The sequence below is a fragment of the Polistes fuscatus genome, unplaced genomic scaffold (assembly GCF_010416935.1).
Source record: "Polistes fuscatus isolate 324 unplaced genomic scaffold, CU_Pfus_HIC Scaffold2, whole genome shotgun sequence".
NCBI lineage: Eukaryota > Metazoa > Arthropoda > Insecta > Hymenoptera > Vespidae > Polistes > Polistes fuscatus.
The window spans coordinates 10,303,944-10,331,648 of NW_025113096.1; the positions used below are offsets into that span (position 1 = coordinate 10,303,944).

The window sequence follows — 27,705 nt, forward strand, 5'->3', positions numbered from 1 at the left end:
CACGACCCGACATCGACTGATGTATGAAGCCAAAAAAAGTGGAGGAACGAAGTATAGAAGCAACAAACATACACAGCGGTCACATTTCAACGTGATAATCATAACAATAGATATCAATCTAAATATTTGTCTACTTTTTCTCTCTCTCTCTCTCTCTCTCTCTCTATTTCAATATAAAAAAAGTATCTAATAAAAAACATAGCTTTAAAAAATTCAAAAATTCTTTTCAAATAAATTCGTTATTCCTTATTCGAATACTTTATTCGATCGAACGAATGATCTTTGAATTTACCAATCAATCTTAAATTGTCTCGAAAAGATTCGTTTGATTCGTTTCGTTATAGTCGACACAAAATTTTCTTCCTTTCACAAGTAAAGTCCAATGAAAGAAAGCTACAATACTTTTTTTTCGGCTGCAATTTGGAAGAAGGGGGAGGATTGACGGGGTAAAGGGGCTTATAGAGAACTGCTCCGTTGTAGCACGTAATCGCAACAATATTAGACGCTCATTCAATCCGACTAATTGTGAAAGACCTTTGCACCTACCTTCCTTGAATCCTAATGCAGTGGTTTCAGTGTCTATTCCGTGCGTTATCTTCTTTGTCCCTTTTTATATCTCAAATACAAGATAAGTGTTATAAAAATACTTGAAATCGCATTTTATAATAATCTATTTAAAAATATAATTAATGTAACAATGTGATTTTTCATCTAATGATAGCAAAACAGAATAAAATTTATAGGTACGTAATATTTTAGTTTTATGAATCACACAATCACAAGTTTTTTAATTTTAATAAAATTTTAATAAAAATTTAACGCACGTGACTAAATAAATATTTCAAAAATTTGTAGAAAAATTGATTCTAAACGATGATCAATCTCCTTTTTCTAATAATTATAAAGATGACTAAAATTTCATAACTCCAGACTTATAATTAATAATTTGTAAGAAAAAGGTTTCTAATATACATAAAAAAATACACATGTAATTAAACTAACTAACTAATGTCTTAAAATATTTGCGTTATTTCCTTCTAAATTGTGTACATTGATTTACTCATTCATTTCTGCGATAAAACTATTGCATATTTTGCCTACTTACGGTTTTAATAATTAATAATTTTGTTCTTACTATTTTCTCTAAACACACACACATATATGTATATTTAAATGAATACGTAGTACTACGTGCGTTTAGTTTTATAGACTGCGATCACGAACGTTTTAAATGTTAGTACTATCATTAACATAATCGTTATAGCCTTAGAACGATGTCGCCTAACGTAAAAGCCTGCACTTAACGGATTCTCAAAGGTTATTTCATTGAAAGGCAATTACAAAGACCATCCTGTACTTCATATGTAGGTCACGGTGATGACATTACGAGCAGTAATAGTAATTACTCGAACCGGAAATGGAAGACTGACGAAGAGACCGTTTGCGTGGGCCATCGCAAATCAAATTAGCCAATAAATCTGATGAGCAAACTAACTACAGCAAGCTTAACAAGCCTACAAATTGACGTATTCGATTTTCAGTTTAATTAATAATCTTCATATTTAATAATAAATTTCTAAAGCCATCTCAGAACGATTACATTGCAAGAATATTTATACGAATGAATTCATTAATCTCGTTTGATTATGAGAGTAATAAAAGATAACTTACCAAAATCCTCTTCTAGATTCTCATTATCGCTTAAAATAAATCTTTAGGATCGGAGAAAACTTTGGAGGATATAATAAATCGAAAAAATTAATCAACAAAAATGAAATTAGTTATAAATATGAAATATCATATATTACATAACTATTCGTTCAAATTTTAACACTTTTCAGATATAAATCGATATACGATCAACTTTATTTAATAATATTGGCTTTATATAAAATATCACTAATAGTAACTATAATTAAAAATTATATTCTAATTTTATTTTTTCAATTCAATATCCTACACAAATAATAGTAATAATAATAATAATAATATTAATAGTAATAAGTTCCTTAGAAGTTTATTATAAATCCAGAACGACACATTCTTCCTATCAAAGTTAACTAAACTTCGTAAACCTGTCGTGTACGTTGAGATATCCTTTCAAGTGTATCAAGCTCCCGATAATCCCTACACCTCCTTCCTCTTCCACGTGCATAGTTTGTAAGTAACTATTACCAAATTCTCCTGCCTTGCTATATAAACTTTCATAGATATACATGTACATTCGGGAGGAAGAACCGTTACATGACGAGTAGCTCGTAACCAATCTAGTAACGAACAGATTAAATAGATTCTGTAAAACTTAACTTTAGGTTATACGGATTCCTGAGCTTTTCTATACTCGAAAACGCTTCCACGTTCGACGAACGTTCGAGATGTTTTCTTCATAAAAATTTGTTGTTTTGTATCGAGGGAACCGTAACCACCACCACCGGGTGTTTCTAGGATGAAGGTATCCTGTGAAATATGAGAATACATTCTTTTTTTACTTCTTTTCTCGATATTCTTATTTTTACATTTTTTATATTCCCATGTTCATACAACTGGTAATTATAATTTTATCAGATTTTTGGCGTTCAAAGTCATTTGGAGGTCATGATACAGATATACTTAAACATATTTTTTCACCCGCTACGAGATACAATATAAAAAAAAAAACACCGATGATCTTAAAAAAATCCATTAAATAATTACTTTATAAGAAACTTTTTTTCCGATGATTTTCCTCTTTTGAAACTAATCAAAGTACGTCTTGTGTTAAACATCTTTCATATTATAAAAAAAAAAAACACAAATATTTTGATTAATTTTTTTCAGCTGGTGAAGCACCCTGTATGTACTATTATAATTTTGAGTTGTACTTAATTCAATAAAGGAAAAAAAAATGTTTAGAAAATTCGTTACTTTCGAAAATCAATCTGTCACATAAAAAGTGAAAAAAAAAAGTTTATCATTTGTTTTCAGCAACGAATCTTTTTTTTCTATTCGAAAATAGGAGCATTAAATGAAGAACCGAGAACAAAACGTCTTACATTAGAATGACTACGAAAAAGAGAGAGAGAGAGAGAGAGAGAAAGAAAGAAAAATAGAAAAAAAATAGCGATCTTTTGGTGTTTCTGCTCTTGCGCATCAATCGCGAGAACTCGAGACGGACAAGAAGGTGTATAAGATTCACGAATAGAGATGCGATTACTGCTGCTCTGATAAACCTCAAAGCTTTTACTACTGGTGTAAACTCGAATGGACAATTACTATAGAAAAAGAGTCTTCAACATTGAATCGTTGGTAGTAATCTAACTACTCAAACTTACGTAGTTGTCATACAAGTCGTTAAAAAAGACTAGAAAGCAAACGGTACTTTCTAATTGGAATTAGAAATTTGCTGGTTTAATGAATTAGTCGCGAATGAGAATAAATAATAAACATATACGTCATTTAAAACAGTAAGAAAAAAAAAAGAAAGAATTAATTAATTCGTATCTATATCTAATCATAACTGTGAACCAAATCAAAACATGGAAGAAATTGATTTTATGATATATTGTATAACACAATTAATTTTAATATATTTTTAAATATTAATAATTGTAATGTAAAGATTAAATCATAAAATCAATTTTGTTCTCGTTTTTCCTTACATTAATCCACTGTCATAGTATTACCAACACATATATCGAAATATATTTTAATATATAAATATTATTATGTATATAAATATTATTTGTTTAAACATATTTATTTATAAAATTTACGTTCACAAAGGAAAAATTGGTTCCCTTTTCGAAAAAAATGATGAGATGCGTAAACGTCGATCGTTATCTAATAACAACCATAAATTTCACAAAAATGATGTCGCTCTTTGTACGAAAACGCACATGAAGGAAACTCGAGTGGGATTTTTAAGAGCAGACGGGAAAGGCAGATCGCATCTACCGAGATAAAATCTTTACGAGGCTACATAAAAAACCGGAACATAGCTATCCTTACTCTTTCTCTCTCGCTCTCTTTCTCTCTCTCTCTTTTTCTTCTTCTTATTTTTTTTTATCTCTCCTTATACTCCTTTTGCTTTCCTTTCATGCGAATTTTAAAAAGTCTACGTCTGAAGAAGGCACATTTTTGCTTGGTGTCTTCGCAAAGCTATTACTCTACGAGTTCTTATCCTCTTTTCAGCACTATGTTCAAAGAAGATAATACATGTTTTCTTTTTTTTTATTTCACTATTTTGAATCACTTAATTCTTTCGAAAAAAACAAATTTAACAACATTATTAAGTCCAGAAGCAAAAGAATAATTAGATTTTTTAAAATAAACAAACAAAAAAGTTAAATAAATATAGTAAATTAAAACATTTTAGTATTATTGTAATATTATTTAAAATTAAAAAAAAAAGTAATTTTGAATTCAATATCTAAATTTATATATAGTAGATATATTTCATTAATTAAAATAAATTATTGTGTTAATATAAAACTGGTTTATAATTACTATTAGAATAATGTAAATAATTGTTTTAACATTATTCCGCAATATATATACATGCGATAGAATAAATAGTGAAATACATTGAAATGAGAAACTGTTAGAGAGTCTTAAAGAGTTAAAGAAAGCTAAAAATAGATCAAGGCACGATGTCTCTTAAGTAACCGTGAAAATTGACTAACAGATGATAAAAATAGACGAATCTTACCCCAGCATGAACGGGCACAGCTGTTTTCGGACCTAAATTGATCATTCTTCCATCCATCCTTCTGAGAGTATTTTTGCCACGAGCACCCGGTGAACCACCCGCTAAGCCTGGAGGACAATGGACTCGTCTTTCAGTTAATACCGACAACGTCATTGGAGACCTAAAAAAGATATTCAAAATACAAAAATATATAATTATATAATATATATGAAAGTATAATTAAACTTATTTTCAGTTTCGAATTACGAAGCTTAAGCTTTTTCTATTTCTGTTTTCATATTGTTAACAAATTTGAAAAATCATTTGTTCAGAATATTTTTTAATGCACCTGAAAGTCATTTCTCGTATGACACCATCACCACCACGATGAGCACCCTCACCACCAGTTCCAGGACGAAGAGAGAATTTGTTTAGTATCACTGGATAACGTAGTTCTAATATTTCTGGATCAGTAATTCGTGTGTTGGTCATGTGTGTGTGAACGCCACCTCTACCATCCCAAGTTGGGCCCTTAATATTATATACATATATCTCCATTATTATTTCTAATACATTACACGTAATTTATAAAAGAATAATAAAATAAGTAAACAAAAATTAATAAGAATGATGTCTTACGAAGTATTTGATTCCTTGTTTAGAAGCATAAAAAAGTAAATAGGAAATAAAAAAAGATATATGGAAATGAATTGCTTTGTTATATAAATCAAATGTTCTATGAAGTGTGATTCACTTACAGCTCCACTGCCACCAGCAACAGTTTCGTAATAGCCCCATTCTACAGTACCAAGCGTAACATTGTTCATACATCCTTGAGAAGCAGCACAAGCTCCAAATGCTTGCAAAACAACATCAACGACTCGCTGAGATGTCAGAACATTACCGCCTACTACAGCAGCTTCATCGGACGGATCCAGAAGAGAGCCCTTAGGAATAATAACTTTGACAGGTTTCAAGCATCCCTACGAAAAATTATAATCTCATGAATGTATTCGACTAGAAAATTGTAGAGTTTACTTATTCTATAAAATATTTCTTACTTGATTTAACGGTACGTCACGGCCAACGATAGATCTGAGACAGTAAATAAGAGCTGAAAGTGTTACAGCACGTGGTGCATTACAATTACCCCAAACTTCATATCCAGTTCCACTGTAAATTAAATTGATAGAAATTTTTTACATTTCAAATGTCACTTATTCATGAATTCAAAATTTAACTAGTCAGATAAGAAGTTTGAACTTACGTGAAATCGCAAACTGCTTCACCCTTCTCAACGTCAAAATCTAATCGTAACTTAATTGGGCTACCATCGTCGAGATAATCGACTGCGGTAACACTGCTACTCCCACTTTGCTGAAGAACATTATTACCGACTAACTTCAGCATATCTCTAACAGCAAGCTCGGCATTTTGTTGAATGTGTCCCATGTACGCTTGAACCACATCAAGACCATAAATATCGATCAGTTCGTTCACCAATTGTGATCCCTTTAATTGAAAAAAAATGTATTTCATAATCCTCATAAATGTACTATTTACCAACGTATTTTACAAATATAACATATGTAAATATAACTTACTCTGTGATTAGCAGCTATTTGTGCTTTAAGATCGCTCAAATTATCAGAAAGATTTCTAGTGCCTGAACTTCCTGGAATCTTGGCAGGTTCCATTAAAGCTTCTGTTAATTCTTTTTCTCGAAAAACACCTTTGTGAACAAGCAGGAAGCTCTTAAATGCTGCACCTTCCTAACAATATAAATAAGATAACCGTAATATAGTTCATATATTTTATACATTACAGATAAATTTGAATTTTACTTGAATCAATGTGGTCGAATGTGGAGGCATTGAACCTGGCGTTATTCCACCTATATCAGCATGATGGCCACGACTAGCAACAAAGAACACCGGTTGTTCCACATCCCTATGAAAATTAATTCACAGATTATTAAATTTGTTTATTTAGATAAATGGAATTAATCGAACACTCGCCTATAGAATACCGGTGTGATGACGGTAAGATCTGGAAGATGTGAGCCACCAGCTGAAGGATGATTAGAAAGGATTACATCTCCACGCGTAAATTTCCCTTTAAAAGCCTTCATTTGATATTGAACCGTTTCTTGCATAGCACCCAAATGAACTGGTATATGTGGAGCATTTGAAACAAGACCACCATCTGGTCCAAACACAGCACAAGAAAAGTCTAATCGTTCCTTAATGTTCGTCGAAATAGAAGTTCTTTGCAAGATTCTAAACAATTTATATAAAATATTTTTTAATAAATCGTGTTTATTGTAAACAAAATAAATTTGGATAAATTTACCTTCCCATTTGTTCAGCGATACTCATAAATCGATGAGAAAAAATACTAAGTTGAATAGTATCCAAATCGGCTGTTACTTTTGTGTGAATTCCTTTGCCAATGATAATTTTAATGTCTCCTTTAGAAGTAATAGATGCTGTACAATCAGGCTCTATTAATAGAGTACTCAAACTGTCCATGATTATTGCAGGACCTTGTATAATGTGTCCTGGTGATAGTGAAGTTAATTGATAAACTTTAGTATCTTGATATCCTCCTTCAAAGTACACCATAGTCGACTGAAACACGTAAAGTTTTTATAAAGTAAAATTTAGTTAATTAATTTGATTTGATGTCTATGGTTACATAATTAACTAAAAAATTAAAGATGAATAACTTATTTATTATGAAGATATTATCTATAGTTATTATTTTAAGTATCATTGAAGGTAAGACTAACTTTTTCGGCTTTAGCAGGTTTAGAGAATGGTGGTAGTGTTTTATCCTCGGTTATCGTTGTTCTTGCTGTTCCACGGACTCTGATATCGTTCACAAGAATCTTTCGATTGGGCATAGTAAACCCAAATTCTGTTTGATATCTAAAAGAAATAAAATCCAAATTTGGTTAGATTAAACAAAAATGTATAATTGATTGTAAAGTTATAATGTAAATCTAACGAACCTTTCTAAAAATGTTGCAAGAAAATCGCCATGTTTTGGTGATTCCGAAGAATATTCAGAGTCAAGTTTCGCTGTACACATCAAAGCACAATCAGTACCTTCATAACGTAAATGCAAAAATGATTCTACGTGTATCTGAGAATGGTCAAAACCCTGTTGAGCCAACTTGTTTCTTGCTCTTTCAGCAAGAATATCTAAACGTTCATCCAATCGTTGAAAAGAACCTAAACGAAAAATAATATGTAATGAATTCACCGTTAAAAACTTGAATAACTTTAAATATTGACGCTTAAACAATTACTTCTTTCATAGATCTCAGCACTAGGTTCTTGAGCTTCTTCCACAACATTGGCCAAAGCCATACCATAAGCGGACAAAATTCCAGCATATTTATGAACAAAAACAGTGCTCATACCAAGTGTTCGAGCGATAGCACATGCATGTTGACCACCAGCTCCACCAAAACACGCTAATACATGACGTGATGTATCGTATCCCTTAGCCTAATTAAAAAAATGAATATTAGTATCGACTTTTTTCTCGATTGCGCAAAATAGATCTTAGAAAATAATAATACCTGAGTTAGAGCACGAATTGGTCGACACATCGTTTCATTAGCAACTTTAATAAATCCCATCGCAACTTCTTCGATAGTCATTTTATCAGATTCGGATCTCAAACCTTCATGTATCAAAAACTCATTGATCTGTAATAAAAACGAAATATCAATTTTAGATCACTTCGATCATGAGATTTATTAAAATTTTTATTGAAAAGATATGACAACCTCATAAGTAAGTTTTTCGAAAGCTTCCATAGTTCGAGGTTTATCCAAAGGTTCATTCTCGTTAGGGCCAAAAATTTGTGGAAAATATTCAGGAAGTAATCGACCCAAGGCTAAATTTGCATCGGTTACTGCCAGTGGACCATTCTTCTTATAACAGGCAGGTCCAGGATGAGCTCCAGCACTTTCAGGTCCTACCTCGAAGAGACCCGATCTAAAGAAAAGCATTGATCCACCTCCAGCCGCAACTGTGTTTACGTCCAACTTAAACCCAATTTTATTTCCACACTGTATAATTCTGTTATAATACTGTTATAATATTTCTTTTTTGTACCTGAGCCGCTTGTATCGTTACACCAGCTGTAGTGCTTTCGTAAACGTGCTCGTAACTCCCACCATAACGACTGACATCAGTCGAAGTTCCTCCCATATCGAAACCAATTACAGGTAGATCTGTTTCTTTACCATAAGTTGTCATGGCATATCCAACAACACCGCCAGCAGGACCAGACAATATGGCTCGTGACCCATTAAATCTAAATTCGAATAAATTTAATTAACAAATCGTTCAGAATTTACTTTCTATTTTCTTTTTTTACGTTTTGTTTTAAGCTTACGAATCCATGGGAGTTAATCCACCATCGCTTTGCATGAATAAAACGTTAACATCTTTCAAATTGTTCTTGAATTTAGAAGAAAATCCCTAAAAAAGAGAGAATATCAAATTGAAAATGTTTACAAAACATGTGATTAAATGATATTGGTATTATTGAGATACCTGCAGATATTGTTTGATATGTGGTGTTAAATAAGCATCAGCACAAGTCGTAAATCCACGTGGAACGATTCTAGTCATCGGCATCACTTGGTGAGAAAGAGATATTTGAGAAAAGCCGAGTTCTTTAGCCAATTGGCCAACTCTGATTTCGTGCTCAGCGTATCTAAAAAATATATCAGTAAACTTTTATTTATTGTAGAAATAAACTAATAATAAATACAGCATCATCTAAAAAGCATCCTTTTTTAAACATATATGCCGGTAATTATGACAATGAGCTAAATCAAAAAATTATTTTAATTAATTTTATGACTTATTTTATAATATAAATAGTTTAAATATTTTTTTTTGTAATGAAACTTACGTATAACTGTGTGCCAAGACTACAGCTATACTTTTGATTCCTGATTGTTTCAATTCCAACAAGTCTTCTTTCAACTTCTCTTCGTTCAATTCTTGTGTGATGAACAAATCTTCTCCTGTCGAACCTTTTACTTTTCTCCAGGAATCTTTGACAAGTTGACATCTTCCTGGTAGTGCTGGTATTACCCTACATTTTACTTCCACTACTTTTTTATATAAAACTTCTGGTGTTACTATTTCCTGTGATGACAATCGTTATTTTTAATATTGTATAAAAGTACAGAAAAAGATAATTATTTTATAATAATACAAACCAAGTCAAAGATGTTTGGCCTTGCTTGATTGCCAATAAAAAGAATATCTTTGAAACCTTCGTTTAATACTAGCGCCATTTTAGCACCTTTGCGTTCGAGCAACGCATTTGTAGCCACTGTTGTACCCATTCGAATCCAAGCTATTTTGGAAGTATCGACTTCACCGTTCATTTTCACTCCAGTTTCCTACAATCTTATTACTCGTCATTATTTTTGCAACAACAAAGATAGTTTATTTTTAATTTAAATTAATTTCTACAAGAAAATATGACATGAAATAAGCAAAGATTACAAATTATTGGAAAATGGTTACTTTCAATATCTTAAATGGAGGATAATTTTCTTCGTAAATAATATAAATAAATATTATAAAAATATATAACATAAACACACAAAAAATATGAAATAAATATAAATATCTAAACATGCAAATCTTGAGCACCTGTTCGAGTATCCTACGAATTCCTTCGCGAGGCGCATCCTCGTAATTAGCAGGATCAACGGATAATAACTTCATAACTCTAATTTTCCCGCCAGGACATCTTGCGTAGACGTCGGTAAAAGTACCACCACGATCGATGGCAAATGCAAATTTCTCATTATCCTTATTCACCATTGTAACGTGGACTAATTAATAAGCAGGATTTAAATGCATTCGTTCAGCGATGTAGAAGAAAACCTAGTTCAAATAATTAATAGAGATAATGAATAAATCATTTATTTGACTGATATAATATCGATTTGATAAATTAACAATGTCGACTCTCTCCCATTCTCTTCGAGACTGCGCACGGTTTTCAAATTAAACATATTTTATATCTCACTTTGTTTATGAACATTTCTGAAGAATCATTGAAATAAAAACAAATCTATCCAATCGTCCAAATTTTATTCTCTTTATTTTTAAGCCATACTGTGCTAAACATTAATTTAAAATAATCTTTTATTGACGTTGATAATTAATAAAACACGTGATACTTACGTAAATTTATGAATTTTACCGATCAAATTTGTTTTCCAAAGAGTTAATACTAAACGACGCTGGTAACACTGATAAAAAGCGCCAACTCGTGTCAGTTTGTCGGAAAATTTTTCGTTAGTTCGTTATCTGATTGGAGACAGCCGCTTATGTAATATTAACGTCACAACGTGAAGCATTAAGGTTAGTATTCTACTGCGTGATGGGGAAAAAAAATCGTTTCAAATATAAATAGAATAATCATATTTGATTTAACTATACTTGTGTCATATCTCTGTCTCGACTTAATGTAATATCGATAGTATTTGATAAGAAGAACGGACAAAATATTTTCGAGTAATTTATATTTAATTTTAATTAATAAATATTGTCGATAAAAATAGTCACTAAAATTTATTTAAATAACTGAATATTTCTTAATAATAATTTCGTAAATCCAAAAAAAGAATGAAGATATCGTGAAAAGAAAATAACAGTAACTATATTCATACGGAGACTGCTCTCAAATTATGACAACATTTATTAAATCGGTAGTACGTGATTGAGGAGCGTTCAAGTTATTCTTATTTTTAATTAGTAAGAAAAAAGTTTGCATTAAAATATTACTCCTATAAAATAAAACGTTTTTTGACTTCCGCGAATCGAAAATGTGTTTTAATAAGTGAAGAAGTTTATTTCAACGAAACAGTTGTGATGTGATACTAAAAATATCAAACTCATATAGATATAATATGTTATCTTTATAATATCTACTACGTCACGCGATCATTGTTCCTTCTTTTGCGTGTAAAATTCGTAAGTGTTTTCATTGACATTGAGTATCGTTAGTACTTCTTCATAGTTAATGTGTCATATAATTGTGAAAAAATAATTGTTACGTCCTGCGACGTAAAATAAAATTTGTTTAAACAAACCTTGTTTCAATAATAAGTAAACGTCGACTGGTTAAAGTTAACAGAGAATATAGAATATTTTAAATAAATGTAACAGTTCCTGATTAACCGATTTTCTTTTTATACTTATTAATCTATTACCAACATTTCAAAATTTAATATACAAATTTATTAATTATTACAGAATACGGACTTAATAACTAATCCAAGACTGAATTTACAGGATAGAATTAAGATTAAGAATTGACGCTTTTTTATTCCCTGAGCCTTTTCTTCTAACTTTACCAATCTATACTTTCTACTGCATTTACTCCATGGTATAGCTAATCTTTTTCAGATATTAATAGAAATATTAATCCCTAACAAATCTATTTGGTTTAAGATCTTGCAACAAGTTGATTGTATTACGGAATAATACATTTCAATATTTTAACGAAGTGCAATTTTTAAGATAATTTTTTATCTTTCAAAATAATGATACATGTAATCTTTGCAAGATTCAACAATATTTATAAAAAACGGGCACAAGATGGCAAAATTTGTTAAATGAGTCATAAACAAGGCTCATGTTATATCTTATATTACACGTGTTCAGCCTTCAACAAGGAACGTGGGCAGTAAAAAAAAAAGAAAACGTACTCAGGACGTAACAATATCAAATATCTTAAACATACTAATTTATCAATTTAATAAAGAATATCTTTGATGGTTTACAAAATATATCAACACTTTTTAACAACATTTTTCTTCTTATTTTTGACACGTTCGCCTCATCACTGGTTGTTTTTTTTATATTAATAATAAATTTAACAATGATTTATTGTGCCATTAATTTCTTGAGCGTATTAAGCTCGACGAGTATCTAAATAATTTTTTGCAATCACACTTATCTTCAAATTTCTTAACAACGTTTCGATATAAAAATATGTTCACAATTTAACCCAAAAACAAAAGAAGAGAACTCCTATATCCGAACTGTTTCTTCAATAATGTTCTTGTATAAATCATCTGTCAGTTTCACGTACGTGCCCGTCCGATCAAGGAAATAAATTGGATCTACGAACTATATGAACAACATTTGATAAATAAAACTTTGTAAAGCTGATTATTAAAAAAATAATCGATTCAATGTCTACCTTTGTAATATCAAAACCTTCGGATTGAAGATCCTTCTTCTTCAACTTATAGGTACCTATTAAAAAGATATTGATAACACAAAAAAAAATCTTCAATAAGTTAATTAGATTTTATCATACAAATTACCAGTCATAGGTAGTTTCGAGAGGACACGAACGAAAAGTGGTCGAGCGTAGGTAGGAAGAACTTTTTTCACACCGTCGGCTAATTCTTTTAAATTTAAAGATCCTTCTGGATCAAAAATAGCAGCCATGCCAGCCTTACCTTCATTTCCAGGTACCTGTCAACAATTATATTGCGTTAGAAGACATTTGAATTAATTGTCGTAAAACCAATTTAAAAATGTATGTTATATTGTTTGTGTTATTGTTAAACAGTAGTTCTCGTTTGGTTTTTCATTTAACGCATAATAAATTTTCTTTTGAAATATTGAAAGAATTTTAAACTACCATCAAATATTGCAACGAAAATCATAAAAAAGAAAATTATATTACTATAAATTATTTAATTACATAAATTTAAGCAGAAAATAAAAATTAAAAATAAATGACTCACTTCGACGCCATAAACGACTGTATCCTTGAGACCTATGACGTTACTAACCACTGCTTCGACTTCAGAAGTTGCTACGTTTTCTCCACGCCACCTACAATAATAAACAATCATTTGAGAAAAAAGTTTATTCCATAAATGAAACAAACGTTGAGAGTATAAAATTTGAACGTCGAAAATACAATACATGCCTGAACGTGTCACCAGTTCTATCTTTGAAGTAGAAGTATCCCAATTCATCCATGACCAAAATGTCACCTGTTCGAAAAACGCGGTTTAGTCATGGCATAGATGATTTCTCAGTTGGTCGTACAAAATGACCGCATTTTTTTTTTTTAATTTTTTGTCTTATTATTTCAACCGACCGGTATTGAAGACACGATCACCCTTTTTGAAGACATCACGTATGATCTTCTGTTCTGATGCCTTCTTATCAGCGTAACCACTGAAATCGTTCACAGCTTTGCGCGGATTTATTTTTCCAACGAAGACACCAGGCTCTCCTAAATCATTGAAAGCAAAGAAAATAATTGTTTTAATCGACGATGAAATTAAACAAATTTATTTCAAAATATATTGTAAGTAACAATATCCAACTGTAATTTAATTATAATAATTTACATGACATCAAAAAACAACTTTTTCTAAAAAGGATATATTCCTCGTGATTTGATTTTTATATATTTTATTTTAAAAATGTAGAGGTAAACTAATATTCAAACATAATTATTTGAAAAATATTAAATCTTTGAACATAACATCAAGCATTTCTGAAAATATTAGTATTTTAAACATACCAGGCTTACAAGGTACACAAAACCCTTCAGGTCCTCTAATCGGTTCTCCAGTTTCTTCATCGACTCTCAACAAGGTAACTGGATAGAGATTACCAGCAAACCTTGGCACAAATCCAACTGCACCGACTCTATTGTCGATGTTCACTACGATATAAACGCGAATAATAATGAACATAATAAATCTAATTATACGTTGAATTGCTTCGTTAAGTTCGTCGAAAAAAAAAATAGAAAATAAATTACCAAGATTAGAATTTCCTTCCGTAGCACCATAAAATTCACCGATTTGTTTAACGCCAAATCTCTCAACGAAAGGCTTCCAAATTTGTGGCCTTAGACCATTCCCATACATGAGTCTTACTTTATGGGTTGTGTCATAGGAATTTGGAGGAACAGTTAAAAGATATCGGCAAATTTCTCCGATGTACTGAGCAATCTGAAAATAAAAAATATTTATTTGGTCAATAGTATATTATTCCATAAAAAATATAAGTATTGTTTAGTGTAAAATACTAAAAATATTTACATAACTTATTGATCAATCAATAAAGTTATAATAAAACTATTCAATTAATTTGTATATGTTTAAAATTAAAAACAAATTAAACATTTGTTATTATTAAATTTATATAAATATAAATAATAATAATAATAATAATAATAATAATAATAATAATAATAATAATAATATAATATTTTGATTTCTATTTTTTTACAATAAAAATTTACTTACGGTACATTCATAATGAACGCAGTCGGACCAAAATTTCGAGGCACTGAAACGTCTACGAAGAACAACAGTTATTCCTGTAAGCAATGGTTGTCCAGCTCCAATAATACCTCCAGCAGTATGATAGAGAGGTAAAGAATTGTAAATTCGATCATCTGAACGTAGAGCCAGCATGGAATAAACGCCATAAGCCATTAACATATACCTGAAAGAATCAAATTTTTCTATAATACATAATTTCATTTTTATGAAGAAATATTTAGTAAAATATTCAACATACCTGAGATTATTTATAACAGCTGCCTTTGGCATTCCAGTTGTACCAGACGTATAAATATATATCAACTTGTCTCGAGGAGTACCTAAAGCCATTTCTTTGAGAGGAGGTTCTGGATCTAAACTGAGGATTTCTTTGTTTAGGTCTATTGCTCCCTCTAATATAGATACATCTTCGTGTTCTGACCATTGAAACAATGTCAACTCTGGTAATTTGTCCTTTATATCACGTACCGCTAAAAAAATAAAGCCTTGATTATTTTTATTATCAGTGTCCCTTGTATCTGACTAATTTAAAATAATTTATTTTTCTTGAAAAGTACTTTAACATTATCCTAATTTTGAAATGTTTTTACATTCTGTCTCGAGTATTTAGAATAAAATAATTATCTTTTTAAATACGTTATTGACATTATATCGCTTTAGCAATATATTTAGTTTTGCTAAAGTTTATTGTTGATCTTTTAGATGTTTAATAAAATATATTTAAAGTTATATAAAAGTAAAAAGTTATACAGAAAGAAAAGTTTCTTACCGTCTTTGAGTTCAGAACCAAAGATGAGAGCCTTGCAGTTTGCTGTTTTAATGCTATGGATTAAAACTTCTTGTCGAAGATTGGTATTGATAAGAGCACCGACGAAACCGACCTTGCTAAGACCCAACCAAGTTCCAATGTATTCCGGACGACCTTCCATAACTAAAGCTACGCTATCCCCCCGTGAAAGTGATCGCGTGCGAAAGTAACGTCCTATTCTGTTGCTGAATTCGTCGAGCTATAATATGACGAGAATAAAATTTGGTTATTTTTTTTGCAGAAAATGATAATATTTATCTTCGTGATTTGACTTCGATATATTTTATTTTAAAATCATGAAATTATATATTGCTTGCAGAATATTTCAATTAAAAAAATTAATAAATCTTTACCTGCCGATAGGTCCATTCTTTATCCTCGAAAATATATGCTATTTTTTCAGGATGACGTTCAGTCAATCTTGAAAATACCCTTGCTACTGTAAAACCTCGAGTTTCCCACCACCATAAGAGTATGTTCACTCGTATAAATCTAATAGCACCTCTGGAAACAAACAAAAAATGTATATATAGATAGATAATATAAAATTAAATATTATAATAATCTCTTACAGATAAACTTCTCGAAAATATATGCTATTTTTCAGGATGACGTCAGTCAATCTTGAAAATACCCTTGCTACTGTAAAACCTCGAGTTTCCCACCACCATAAGAGTATGTTCACTCGTATAAAATCTAAATAGCACCGCTGGAAACAAACAAAAAAAGTTATATAGAGAGTAAGTAAATTAAATATGATAGATATATACTCTATACAGATAAACTTCTCTAAAAACATCAATCAAATCCAACAAATATAATTCATCTTCATATAACAATCGATTTCCTTAATCGATATCGTAAATTTCTATTGTCTAGGGATATTTATACAATTTGTTATTCCAAAAGAAATCTGTTAGTCGTGCAAACTAGATCACGATCATAAATAATTCATCTATCAATTGCATTCATTCTTAGTCTCATAGAGACTCTATTTTGTTCTATAAAAAGTAGGGGGAGAAAACGAGCGAATCACGGTCACGAACACGAGTCCTGAAGACACTTCTTCATGCGTGCTAGCACATCTTATACTATCGATGTAAATTGATTAATTTCATAAAGAATGCGTGCGTGCATGGTTATCAAACCTACATGTAGAAAAGCTCTCTGAGAATAGTTTTTTTTTTACCGAGATGGTTGGATTTTGAAAGGAACAAATCCATTTAAAAAAATTTTACTTCATTAAAAAACTAATATATGAGTTTACCTTTATAATTATTTGAACTATTATTTTACAATACTTAAATATATTATTTTTAATTTCAATTTAAATGAAATGTATAGATACTAATGCATCTCAAAATGCATAATTATATACGTATAATTACGTATATACATTTTTTTTAATAGCTTATTTCTATTTATTTGTCAAAAGTTAATGTTTAATTAGCAATACAAAATTTATCTTTCACTAACAAGGAGAAGCCGATGTTTTTCTTTAAGTCATGCATATAAAGGATCGTTGTGAATTGTTCGCAACAATTAAGGCAATCATATGCATTCCACGCTTCTTTAATTAACGTTCCTTCCTGCTCGGCGAACTCGCTTATTTACTCTTTCCTCTTGTGACTTATAATAATTTTGAATGAAACGAAAAACGTAATAACAAGAATGATTATGATGATAAATATTATCTAATTATCATAATTTTTTCAAATTCGTTTAGAAGAATAAAATATCAATGACCGTTAAATTTTACTTAAATTAATTTTAATTTTTATTACAACACAAATGAAAAGTTGTTTGATGTGTTAGAAAAATATTTTGTTGTTTTTTTCTATTTTTTTTAAATAATTTATTATATAAAGAAATGGTTACGTTTATTTAAAATATTGCAGATTTTAAAGATGCCCCCTGAAGGATTACGCCTTTGTTAGCAAGCTCGTTACTATCAGTCGACACTAGTCACAGTTCCCCTACCAGATAAACCACGTATATTCACAATGATTAAATAGAACCGAATGAGATAACGAATGACATGGAGGAGAGTAAATTTCCACATTGAATTCTCGCTGCTTGAAAAACAGTTATCACGAATATCATCAATTTTATATGTACACAAATATATAAAATTTATGATAAATATTCTTAGAAATGTCGTATCGATCAGAATCTTTGTGGTTAGAAACAAGTTTTCCTGTCTGGAACAAGCTAAGTTCAACGAGAAGTAATAAAACCGTCAATGTCAACTGAATCTTTACGTGTCAATATGTGTGTGTATGTGTGTAGAATGTAAGAAATGTCCATTACGTTCATCTACGCTTGTTCGAACAAGATTTTAAAAGACAACCTGTAGTTTATTAATTTTTCTTACATGCAAACATTATTTTTACAATGTAAAAATATTCTTTTCATTAATCTATTATTATCGACTACTAACGATCAGTCCATCCACCGGAAGTAGTTAAATTTTCGATCCACCCTAACGTTTCCAGGACAATAAATGGGATCAAAGTCTAATCGCATCATACATGCGACCATGTGATATGACGATCCATCAACCTGTTGCGAATACTTCCGACGATTTTCTTTGCAATAACTTTGGATTAAAAATCGACGCTGTAATATTTTCTAAATGATTGAGAGGCGTTAAGATTTTCATTAATTAGATTTATGTAATTGTAGATGTATGTATATGCATGCATGTACTTACATTTTCTGACAACTCGAAATAAAAAGAAAAGTATCGTACGATAGAAGGTAGCCATTGACGATTGCTGAAGCATTTATCATGCTCGTTAGCAATAATCGTTAGTCACACAAGAAGACTCAACACTTAGTCAATCTGCTTCACTTACTGCTCATTTGTTAATATCAACGTGCGTCGATAGGGACTAGACTTTACTAACAGTAAAAGCATACTGGATATACCTAACAAGTTTACTACCTCGTAAACTACGAAAATCTAAAAAACCAAACAAATGAACTATGGATAAAAATATTGATAAAAAAGTGCATTTCAATATCTGTAGCATTCATCGATGAAAAATAATTCACAAATAATACAAAGGTATACCATGAGAATATAAATAAATTTACATTACTTATTTTAAGCATACAAATTGATAATGGTAAAAAAATGTAAGATTATTTATAATACTTATTTTGTATTGAATGCAAAAATATAAAAACAATGAAGAGAATAAAAATGAAATTAAAATAAAAATTATAGTAAGAGAGCGCAATATTATGTTAAATAGTTTTCGAATACGAATATAATTGATTAACTTTATTCGATTAAACGCATTAAGCGGAGATTTGAGTTAATACCAAAAATGTAATAACTTGACATTGCGGTTCGACCTATTGAGTATGATTGATTGACCTTAGACACATATATAATACAATCGGTGGATTTTATACGTGCATGTAGGATCAGCAACACCTCCAGCATAATAATTAAGCTCAATGACCCCGACTTTATCGAGGTCAAGTAAGTTGCAACGAACTCTGTCAGTTCGATCTACGTTAGTAAGTACTAATGACCCTTTCCTTATAGGTTATCATTAAATAAGACTTTCACATACTCTGAAGAAATAAAACTTGTAATATTCAATAGATAAAACAAATAAAAAAAAATTAAATGGAAACTAATAAGTGAAGTAAGATATAGAATATTTCCATATCGTAAGCTGTAATTAAGAAAAATTATGATAATTAGATGATCAAAGTCTGAAAAAAAGATTATATAAAAATGAAAAAAAAATTATACATAGGTAACGTAATAAGTTGCTAACTTAATTAAGTTACATAAATATTTTTATGAATTTCTTATAAATTTGTAAACATTTGTGAAACATCTTTTAAAAGAATCGAAAATATTAAGTTGAAATTTATAAATTATTTTTATAAAAACGGTACCAATAACAATTATAGTTGCACTAACAATTAAATATTAAACCTACAAATGAATCAATAAAATTTTGTCTCTATCTATGTATTTACATCGAAATCGTAAATATGATAGGTAAATATTATGATGACTCACAAACGAATCAAGCATAAAATCGTATTACATATTTTGCTAACATTAAACACGAACACTTTGACAGAGCAGCACAAAAGTAGAAATTATTACAGGCCATTAATCACGCGAGAAAAACTTTTTCTAGGCTATATATAGAAAGATATACATATAATGAAGCGAGTAATTGTCTTTGATCTTATTAGTCGACCAACAAAATAATCAATCTTAAATCGATACTATGACACAATATATACATAATAATTATAAAAAGAAAACATAAAAATCTTTAAATTACGCATGAATATTTAATAATCATAAATACGTATTTTTTTGCATATAATAATAAAGACATTTAAAAAAAAGAAATTTTATATAACGAACAAAAAAAAGGTAAACAAAAACTTTGATGTTCATCACAAACAATTACAAACATAAATTGTCTCTTGATATTCATTTCTTTTTCTACGTGTATTTTAATACTAATTAATAATCTATTTAATACTAATTATAATCTGTTTAATTACATATTCATGTAATCATAAATAAACACGTTGGAACATTCTAATTATAGAAGATGTTCCAGAGGTTGTCCTCTAGAAGAGTCACAAGCTCATATTAATTAATCTCGATTGAAATGATCGATATATTGTTCACACAATTGAAATGTATTTGAGTAAATTACTGGAAAGTTCGAAGTCCAAGATGATCGTAGATAATGTAAACAATGAGTAATTAACACGTGACGAATATGACACAAAAAACTTATTTTCTTTCAAGAAAAATTATCAATATGAAACGAAAGTGCGCTTCAAACGTATGAACAAAAAGTCATCTACATAATATTAATATAATGATAACGTGTGGTCAATATGTTTTTTACAATCGAATAAACTTGATATGCAAATACGTTCTATAAAAAAACAATTTAAAACGATTTTTACAAATAATAATAATAATAATAATAATAATAATAATAATAATAATAATAGAACAATGTGCATTGATAATAAAAAATAACTCGTCATTACAACAACGTTCTATACAAAACTATTTCGAAAAAAAAAAATATAGGAATAATAGGCGATTAAAATGAGACGGAAAGAGAAAGAATAAAAACAGAATGAACTACTCACAAAATATCTCTAGGTGCTGTTTTATAAAGCACATAAATGAAACGCCATCGTCCTCCTGTCAGAAGAAAACCTCCAATAGCTATGCTCGTCGCAGCGACGAGTATCTGTTCAAATGCCGACATGCTTTCGTGCTATCGAACGGCCGTTCTTCTTAAGTTCCGACCTCCAACTGTTCTCTCTTCTCTCTCTCTCGATAGATCCCAACGCTCTACGGCGCATGCAGCCTTTCGAAGAATCAAAATGCTTTTTTGTACTTCTCCTTTTCCTTTCCCTTTTCCTAATTTATGCATAAAATTATAACGAGTAATGAAAAAAAAAAAAGAAAAAACAAACTAAATAACTATAATGATAATAATTAATGAAAAAAAAAAAAGTAAGAAACTACACAATGTTCACGAAAACACACACTGTTCAGAAAAAAGTTAAAAGAATACAATATATTAAGTTAATACAAAGAATGATTAATTATTAAATCGTTCGATTGGATGACGATTAAAATTGTTTCTTTTTTTTTAACAGTTTTAATTTCTTTTTCTTTCTTTCTAAGCTCGACCGGCAGAAGTTAGAACGAACACACGCGAGTTAACCGCCAGCCGAGCGACGACTAACCCACAACGTGCGTTACATCTACGTATCTATATCTTCCTTCCTCTTTCTCGCACACTCGACTACACCAACTCATATACGATCTAAGTGCCCATCATAGCAGGATATTGCTGTAACCGACGTCGTAGAAAAGAATGCAATTTTTTAGCACTCTGATGATTAATTCTCATCATTCTCGTTCAAAGATCTCTTCTTCTTTGATGAGTCGAACAAACCGATGCAAGACATTGCTTTGTACACTTTTTTTGTCTCATTTGTTTTTGTTTTAACTATTTTTATTTATTTTGTTAATTCCGTTATAAAAACAAAATCGTCGTAAAAGACCAACTTTATGCCATATCAAAAATAATAAAAAAAATTACCATTTGTTTATTTCTTCTTATCAGTGATAACTGTATAGTATAGAATTACGCGATAATTTTATAACGAATAACGTTAAACCCTTAAACGATAGCACGGTCGTTATATTGGACTTTAAACATTTGGGAAATGTTAAATTATACGTAATTTGTATCAGAGTTTTTTTTTTACTCATAACGATAAAGATAAACAAAAACTGACACAAAATATGACGATTAGCGTATTGCAAAATTGAAATTTTTGTCTGGGTATAATAATAATTGTAATACGACTTTATTTTTAACACGACAAATATATTTAATATTATATAACAAATGTGTGTAAAAGAATATATTTATATTTATATGTAAATTTATACAAGCTTATAATTAAATCACTTCGCGATCAGATAATACTCCAGAGATGCTTTCCTACTGGTTACCATCAGTTCGCGCGAATTGTTTGGTGTAAATCTTATGGTTCATGCGGACCGGCTATTAATAATGAACAAACATAAAATAAATTTACTTTCATAATATGTTTAGTGCAAATTTATATACAAATTTTAAAAATTGGATAGTTCCATTTATCACTGTATTTTTTTTTCTTTTTGTAAAATTCTATAAATGCCTTGCACCATTTACAAACACTTATACAGAATTAGAGTTACTTATCGTAAAAATGTTTCAATTAATTGAAATAATTTAAAAATTTAATCTAATTACCATTGCTATTATATAAAGGTTAAAAGTATTTTTTTGTCAGTAATTATAGTTCTTTTGGTTAGTTTAGTTGCTATATGGTTATTATATTGCTAATAAATTGCGAACTTATTAGAAATTGCATAAAGTAAGTTTAATTATCTGATATATTAATATTATCGAGCTAGTTTGCCATTCTAACGAATCATAATATTTTGATATAGAAATATTAACATTCAAAATAGAAATTAAAATGTGGGAAAAAAATTTTACTATTAAAAAACCGGTTGACAAGTTTTAGGAAAGCATCGCTGTAATACTCCACGAAAGAAAGGTACAAAGACAAGGTCTGTGCTTGTGACATCGACTGGTTGCACGTTCTTGAAGGTATCAAGGTCACCAATACTTGACAATAATAGATACTGCAAAAAGAAATAATAAATAAACAAAAATAAACTATCGTATGTTATTATAAGTGTTTAGAAGTGAATGAGTAAATGTTGAATATATTTGAAAGGAATGAACATAAAAGTGTATAGTAAAAAAGCAATAGCATTTTATAGCATAAATATGATTATCGCAGAAGTTAATTTTTCCATTTAAAATAATGTAAACAATATTTTATCTTTCGTGTTAATACTAAAGTACATTGCCGAGTCGATACGAGCCTGTAAATAAAAGACTGTAGATAATACGTATGATTAAAAAGAAGAGATAAGTTAAACTCGCATGTACCTTCAATTTGAGGAATCAAATACCATTCTATAGGACGTTTGCTATCTGAGAACCAGGAAAAGCGCCAAGATGTCCATAACTGAAAATGATACGCGGGAGAAGGATCCAGTAAGTGATACTTAATGAGAATGAAAAAAAAAAAGTTAAAGGGCAAAACTAACTTCTTTCTTTCTTACAAAGGGAGGCCAGAGCGCGAGAGAATCAGATTTTTTTCAAACTTTGCACACTTGTAGTAATCTATGAGAATATACATTGTACTTTTTGAAAAATTGAGATCTCCAACCGTTTGCGAAAAAACGGGGGAAAAAATTTCACAAAAATTCTTATATTCTCATGGACCATTACAAGTGTGACAAATTTGAAAAAAAATCAGAGTCTCTTGCACCCCAGCTTTCCCTTGTAAGAGGTTCAGTTCATGAGAGTCATTCATACCAAATAAAAATAAACAGTATTATAGCAAAGCTAATTTGCAACAATATGCAGACTCGCGAATTTATAAAAAACAAGAATAAGGATCATGCGATTCATATGTTTGTGTTTAATATAGCCATGACACATTGATCATACCAAAGATAAAGAAAATAATCGTCAAGATAACGCTGACGATAAAAATCCGTGATTTTAAATTCTGCAGCCACATCTTTCGTTGAGCTTTATTTGCTGCTTCTCTGAATTGGTTACTAGTCATGGACAATCGATCACTTGCATCTTGTAAATCCTCTAACTTTTCTCCGCGTTCCATGACTTTCATTACATTGTCCCGCATCACATTTGTCACATCTTCAATTTGGATTTTGACACTAAACAATATTAAATACATTCGTGTTAATTAATGAACTTTGGTATTATATTTTCTGTGATAAATTACTTTGGCATATCCATGACTTGTTTTTTCTCACTGTGTATTCTTGAAAGATTAATATTTCAATAATTCTGAGCAATCTCTACAATTTAAATTTCTACTTAAATTGTACGAAGAAGCAATCTAATAATATTTAAATAACAATAAAAAGACAACATATATATTTACCTATCCATTTTCCCATCGACTTTGCCAATTCCATTTGAAGTACTTGGACGGCTGAAATCAAACATCAAACATGATGGGAGGATAAAAGTATATGTTACGGGTTCATCATTTTCATGATCATAATAAACCTCCGGTAACGGAAATCGATATACCAATCAGTTCTTTATCGCTCTATTATAAATAATATAAATATGATTAAAAAATATAGAATAATAGAAAAAGAGAATGATCCAAGATTGCTAAAATAATTTCATAATAAGAAATATTATATGAGCTATTCACAGTCCAAAATAGTTAACTCAGTATTCAGAATTTTTTCAAATTCCATTATCAATGCGCTCAATCAATACATAACTTTTCAAATAATTAAATTAATAATGTTAAATATTAAGCAAATACTAGATTTTAAAATACATAGCTTTAATGTTTGAGTTTAATGCTATTGAATGATAACAATTTTTATAAAAGTTAAATAATAAACGATAACACGATCTTTTTACCTTCACCAATCTTCTTTCTACTTTTTGTTGAATTATAAGTAAATTGATTTGGCAAATGAGTGGGGCTCATATTATCATAGAATCTCCAACGACTTACTTAAATATCATATCCTCATCGGGCTCACTGTCATGTTCCAGGAGTGTCTGCTACAAATTAATGTTTTATACAAGTTTACTTCACAAATGTCATTACAATCCATGGTGCATTATTTCAAATAGCATACGTCAAAATGCATACTAACTTTTTCATCCTTATCTGCAGATTCAATGTCCTTTCTGGACAAATCACTTTTTCCCATGGTAGCCATGTATCTTAAATAGTGTATTAAAACTTTTCAAAAATAAAGATAATTATGATATACTTCCAAAAGTAGGCGAAATTTTCACGTTATACTTTTTACCGAACATATATGCAGCCATATTGTCAAACTCTAATTACAGTTATCGACTCAGTCTTCAAATTCGTTTGATTAATCGACCGAAAGATGGTGCTACCTGCGACCTTTAGGCGAAACAATTGATCGAAAACTAATGGAACGTATCGATAGTTTAAAAACTCGTACTTTATTGAAAAATTAATATATATATATATATATTATTCTTTTAAAATTAATTTTCAATACATTTTTAAGTTTTTACGAATAAATTTGTATTCGAGTTTTAAGTTTGTTTGATAAATCGACCGGCAAATGGTGCTACTGACGACCTTCGGCGCACGCAATCGATCGAAAATTAGCGCGAGAAATATCCGTCGTTCAAAAATTTCTATTATATCGAAATAGTTATATATTATATTTATATATACATTATAATAATATATATTATATATTATTTTTGTTTTTTTTTTAATTAATTTTAAACATACTTTTATATACATATCTACATTTTCACGAAGACTTATACACAATAAAAATAACTATGTCGGTTAGGAAGGACGATTTCCAGAACATAAAAGTCAATGAAAAGTATTCTTCGCTAAATCAAAAAACTTCTAACCGTTAGGATGAAACTGCCAACGTTTTCCACAAAGAACCGACAACGGTCTGATCCGACAGTTGACGTTTGAAATTGCATGTTCCTTTATTCCAGATAGCTATTGTGGTATACTGTGCGTAACTAGGAAAAAAAAATGCTTGTGAAAGGAAAAACTGTTTCAAAAAGACATAATATCACAGGAATGCGTCTTACAATTAAATTGAGATTCGAAAAGGAAAAAAGATATTACGAAAAAATATAAACTATAAAAGAAACCAAAACAAAAAAATATAAATGAAAATAAAGATTAATTACAGAAATATACTACAAAATAAAACAGAGGATTACGAAATAAGAAATGTTATCAAACAATCTCAAAAACAAAAATAAAGAAAATAAATAATAAAAAAGTGGAAAAAAGTGGAAAAACAATAAAAAACCAAAAGGATGAACCTATGTTTAGTGGGTTACGGGAGAAAAGATATATCAAGTCTCGAAATTTATTACTACGTTTCGCGCATGAGAAAAGTCTTTTTAATCACAATAACTTTTATAAGTCCCTTATAAATCCGTTCGCTCTTGTAGTATCCTTATAGTTTCCCCTTCTAAAGTTAACATACGCCAATATCGAACCCTATCGAAAAGCCTATTTTTCAAATTAAAAAAAAATAATGATCAAGAATATATCTTTGAAATAGAGGACGATCAAAGATTGCCCAAAGTCAATACTCTTCGATAGAGATATTTTTAGATAACGTTTTCATAGATAATAGTAATGATAACATGAAATGATTTCATACGAACTAAACTTATCTATTTTCATTTGACGATAGTCAACCGTAGTTACATGAAAAAAATTGATGACCAGGCATTTTTTTTCTATTTCCGAAGTCGTTCATACTACTTTTTTGCACACGAATGAAATGGTCGTAAATTGTTCCTTTTTTTTTATCTTACAACGATAACTCATTGTCAGCTCTAATAAATCACAACTATCGCATAACGACTGTCGAGAGACACGTAAATTTTATTTTATTGTTTTTTAACCATCTACAGATATATGAAAGTATTTAAATAGTTACTTGCAAACATTCTATGTAAATAAAAAATAACTATTGCCATATTGCTTTTCATTTGCTGTCATAAACATTTTATGTTAGATTATTTTTACAGATAGTCGATACAACACGAACGATAAAAATTTGATTGTCGTGTTTTAAGAAATATCGAGAACTGTTGATGTTTTAGCGAGAAAAAGAAATACATATTTTTCTATAATCGTTCTCTTCTTTTTGTTCTTTTTTTATGTAGATTCCAAACTAACATGGAAAAAGCATCTAAATGCCAAAATTGAACAAATTCGTCAATAAAGGAGACAAATGACATGGCTAACTGATAAAAAATCTAAACTTAGCATAGAGAACAAAATAATAATCTACAAAATAATAACAAAACCAATTTGGACCTATGGAATACCGCTATGGGGTATAGCAGTGAAAAGTCACATCGCCATACTCGGAGTTTTACAATCTATAACCCTACGCACAACCGTGAATGTTCTATGGTACGTCCGTAATGAAGAAATAAGGAAGGACTTATCTATTCCCATGATAGAAGAAGAAATAACCAAGACAACCTGCAAATACAAAAGAAGAAGAATTAATACGTACATAAACCCGCTAGCCAACGATAACTACAACCAATATATCCCTAGAAGGCTCGAAAGAATCCACCCAGGAGACCTAGTAAAAAATTAAATCTAAATGAAATAAATGATAATAGCGACGCTATCTCATTGGAGAAA

At 29.8% G+C, this 27,705-nt stretch overlaps 3 protein-coding genes and 2 long non-coding RNA genes across 10 annotated transcripts; 1 reads left to right on the plus strand and 4 right to left on the minus strand.

The window, feature by feature from the left end:
* Positions 1 to 1,991: 1,991 nt before the first annotated feature.
* Positions 1,992 to 11,293, minus strand: LOC122516133 (5-oxoprolinase). 3 transcript variants are annotated; one of them, XM_043633702.1, is made up of 22 exons: positions 10,900 to 11,293; positions 10,360 to 10,596; positions 9,918 to 10,103; positions 9,605 to 9,843; positions 9,241 to 9,403; positions 9,080 to 9,165; positions 8,797 to 8,998; positions 8,466 to 8,726; positions 8,256 to 8,384; positions 7,980 to 8,181; positions 7,680 to 7,902; positions 7,458 to 7,596; positions 7,019 to 7,296; positions 6,685 to 6,945; positions 6,511 to 6,616; positions 6,271 to 6,438; positions 5,934 to 6,178; positions 5,728 to 5,839; positions 5,425 to 5,649; positions 5,016 to 5,197; positions 4,688 to 4,847; positions 1,992 to 2,457 (listed from the first exon to the last, which is right to left on the minus strand). In XM_043633702.1, exons 2-22 carry the CDS (start codon positions 10,531 to 10,533, stop codon positions 2,314 to 2,316), a joined length of 3,885 nt encoding a protein of 1,294 aa, XP_043489637.1. In that variant the 5' UTR covers positions 10,534 to 10,596; positions 10,900 to 11,293; the 3' UTR covers positions 1,992 to 2,313. The 3 variants fall into 3 exon arrangements, with proteins under 3 accessions (XP_043489637.1, XP_043489638.1, XP_043489639.1); XM_043633703.1 differs by lacking the exon at positions 10,900 to 11,293 and having other exon boundaries at positions 9,918 to 10,110; positions 10,360 to 10,448; XM_043633704.1 differs by lacking the exons at positions 1,992 to 2,457; positions 4,688 to 4,847 and adding an exon at positions 5,306 to 5,319 and having other exon boundaries at positions 5,064 to 5,197.
* On the plus strand, positions 11,030 to 27,551 carry LOC122516137. The gene is made up of 2 exons (XR_006303500.1): positions 11,030 to 11,079; positions 27,213 to 27,551. It is a non-coding gene; the product is annotated as an uncharacterized LOC122516137 (long non-coding RNA).
* LOC122516134 (long-chain fatty acid transport protein 4) lies at positions 11,936 to 21,715 on the minus strand. Its single transcript, XM_043633705.1, has 14 exons — positions 21,468 to 21,715; positions 21,016 to 21,292; positions 16,209 to 16,359; positions 15,817 to 16,054; positions 15,286 to 15,517; positions 15,009 to 15,210; positions 14,519 to 14,711; positions 14,276 to 14,419; positions 13,844 to 13,981; positions 13,670 to 13,736; positions 13,482 to 13,572; positions 13,053 to 13,206; positions 12,926 to 12,981; positions 11,936 to 12,852 (listed from the first exon to the last, which is right to left on the minus strand). The coding sequence occupies exons 2-14, from the start codon at positions 21,135 to 21,137 to the stop codon at positions 12,754 to 12,756; spliced, it is 1,887 nt and encodes a 628-aa protein (XP_043489640.1). The 5' UTR covers positions 21,138 to 21,292; positions 21,468 to 21,715; the 3' UTR covers positions 11,936 to 12,753.
* On the minus strand, positions 17,427 to 18,785 carry LOC122516136. The gene is made up of 2 exons (XR_006303499.1): positions 18,569 to 18,785; positions 17,427 to 18,486 (listed from the first exon to the last, which is right to left on the minus strand). It is a non-coding gene; the product is annotated as an uncharacterized LOC122516136 (long non-coding RNA).
* LOC122516135 (synaptobrevin homolog 1-like) lies at positions 22,568 to 25,350 on the minus strand. Of its 4 annotated transcripts, none has more exons than XM_043633708.1 (6): positions 25,169 to 25,350; positions 25,024 to 25,070; positions 24,427 to 24,477; positions 23,964 to 24,196; positions 23,397 to 23,475; positions 22,568 to 23,083 (listed from the first exon to the last, which is right to left on the minus strand). In XM_043633708.1, the coding sequence occupies exons 1-5, from the start codon at positions 25,232 to 25,234 to the stop codon at positions 23,438 to 23,440; spliced, it is 435 nt and encodes a 144-aa protein (XP_043489643.1). In that variant the 5' UTR covers positions 25,235 to 25,350; the 3' UTR covers positions 22,568 to 23,083; positions 23,397 to 23,437. The 4 variants fall into 4 exon arrangements, with proteins under 4 accessions (XP_043489643.1, XP_043489641.1, XP_043489644.1 ...); XM_043633706.1 differs by having other exon boundaries at positions 25,024 to 25,073; XM_043633707.1 differs by lacking the exon at positions 22,568 to 23,083 and adding an exon at positions 23,201 to 23,329 and having other exon boundaries at positions 25,024 to 25,073.
* Positions 27,552 to 27,705: the final 154 nt, after the last annotated feature.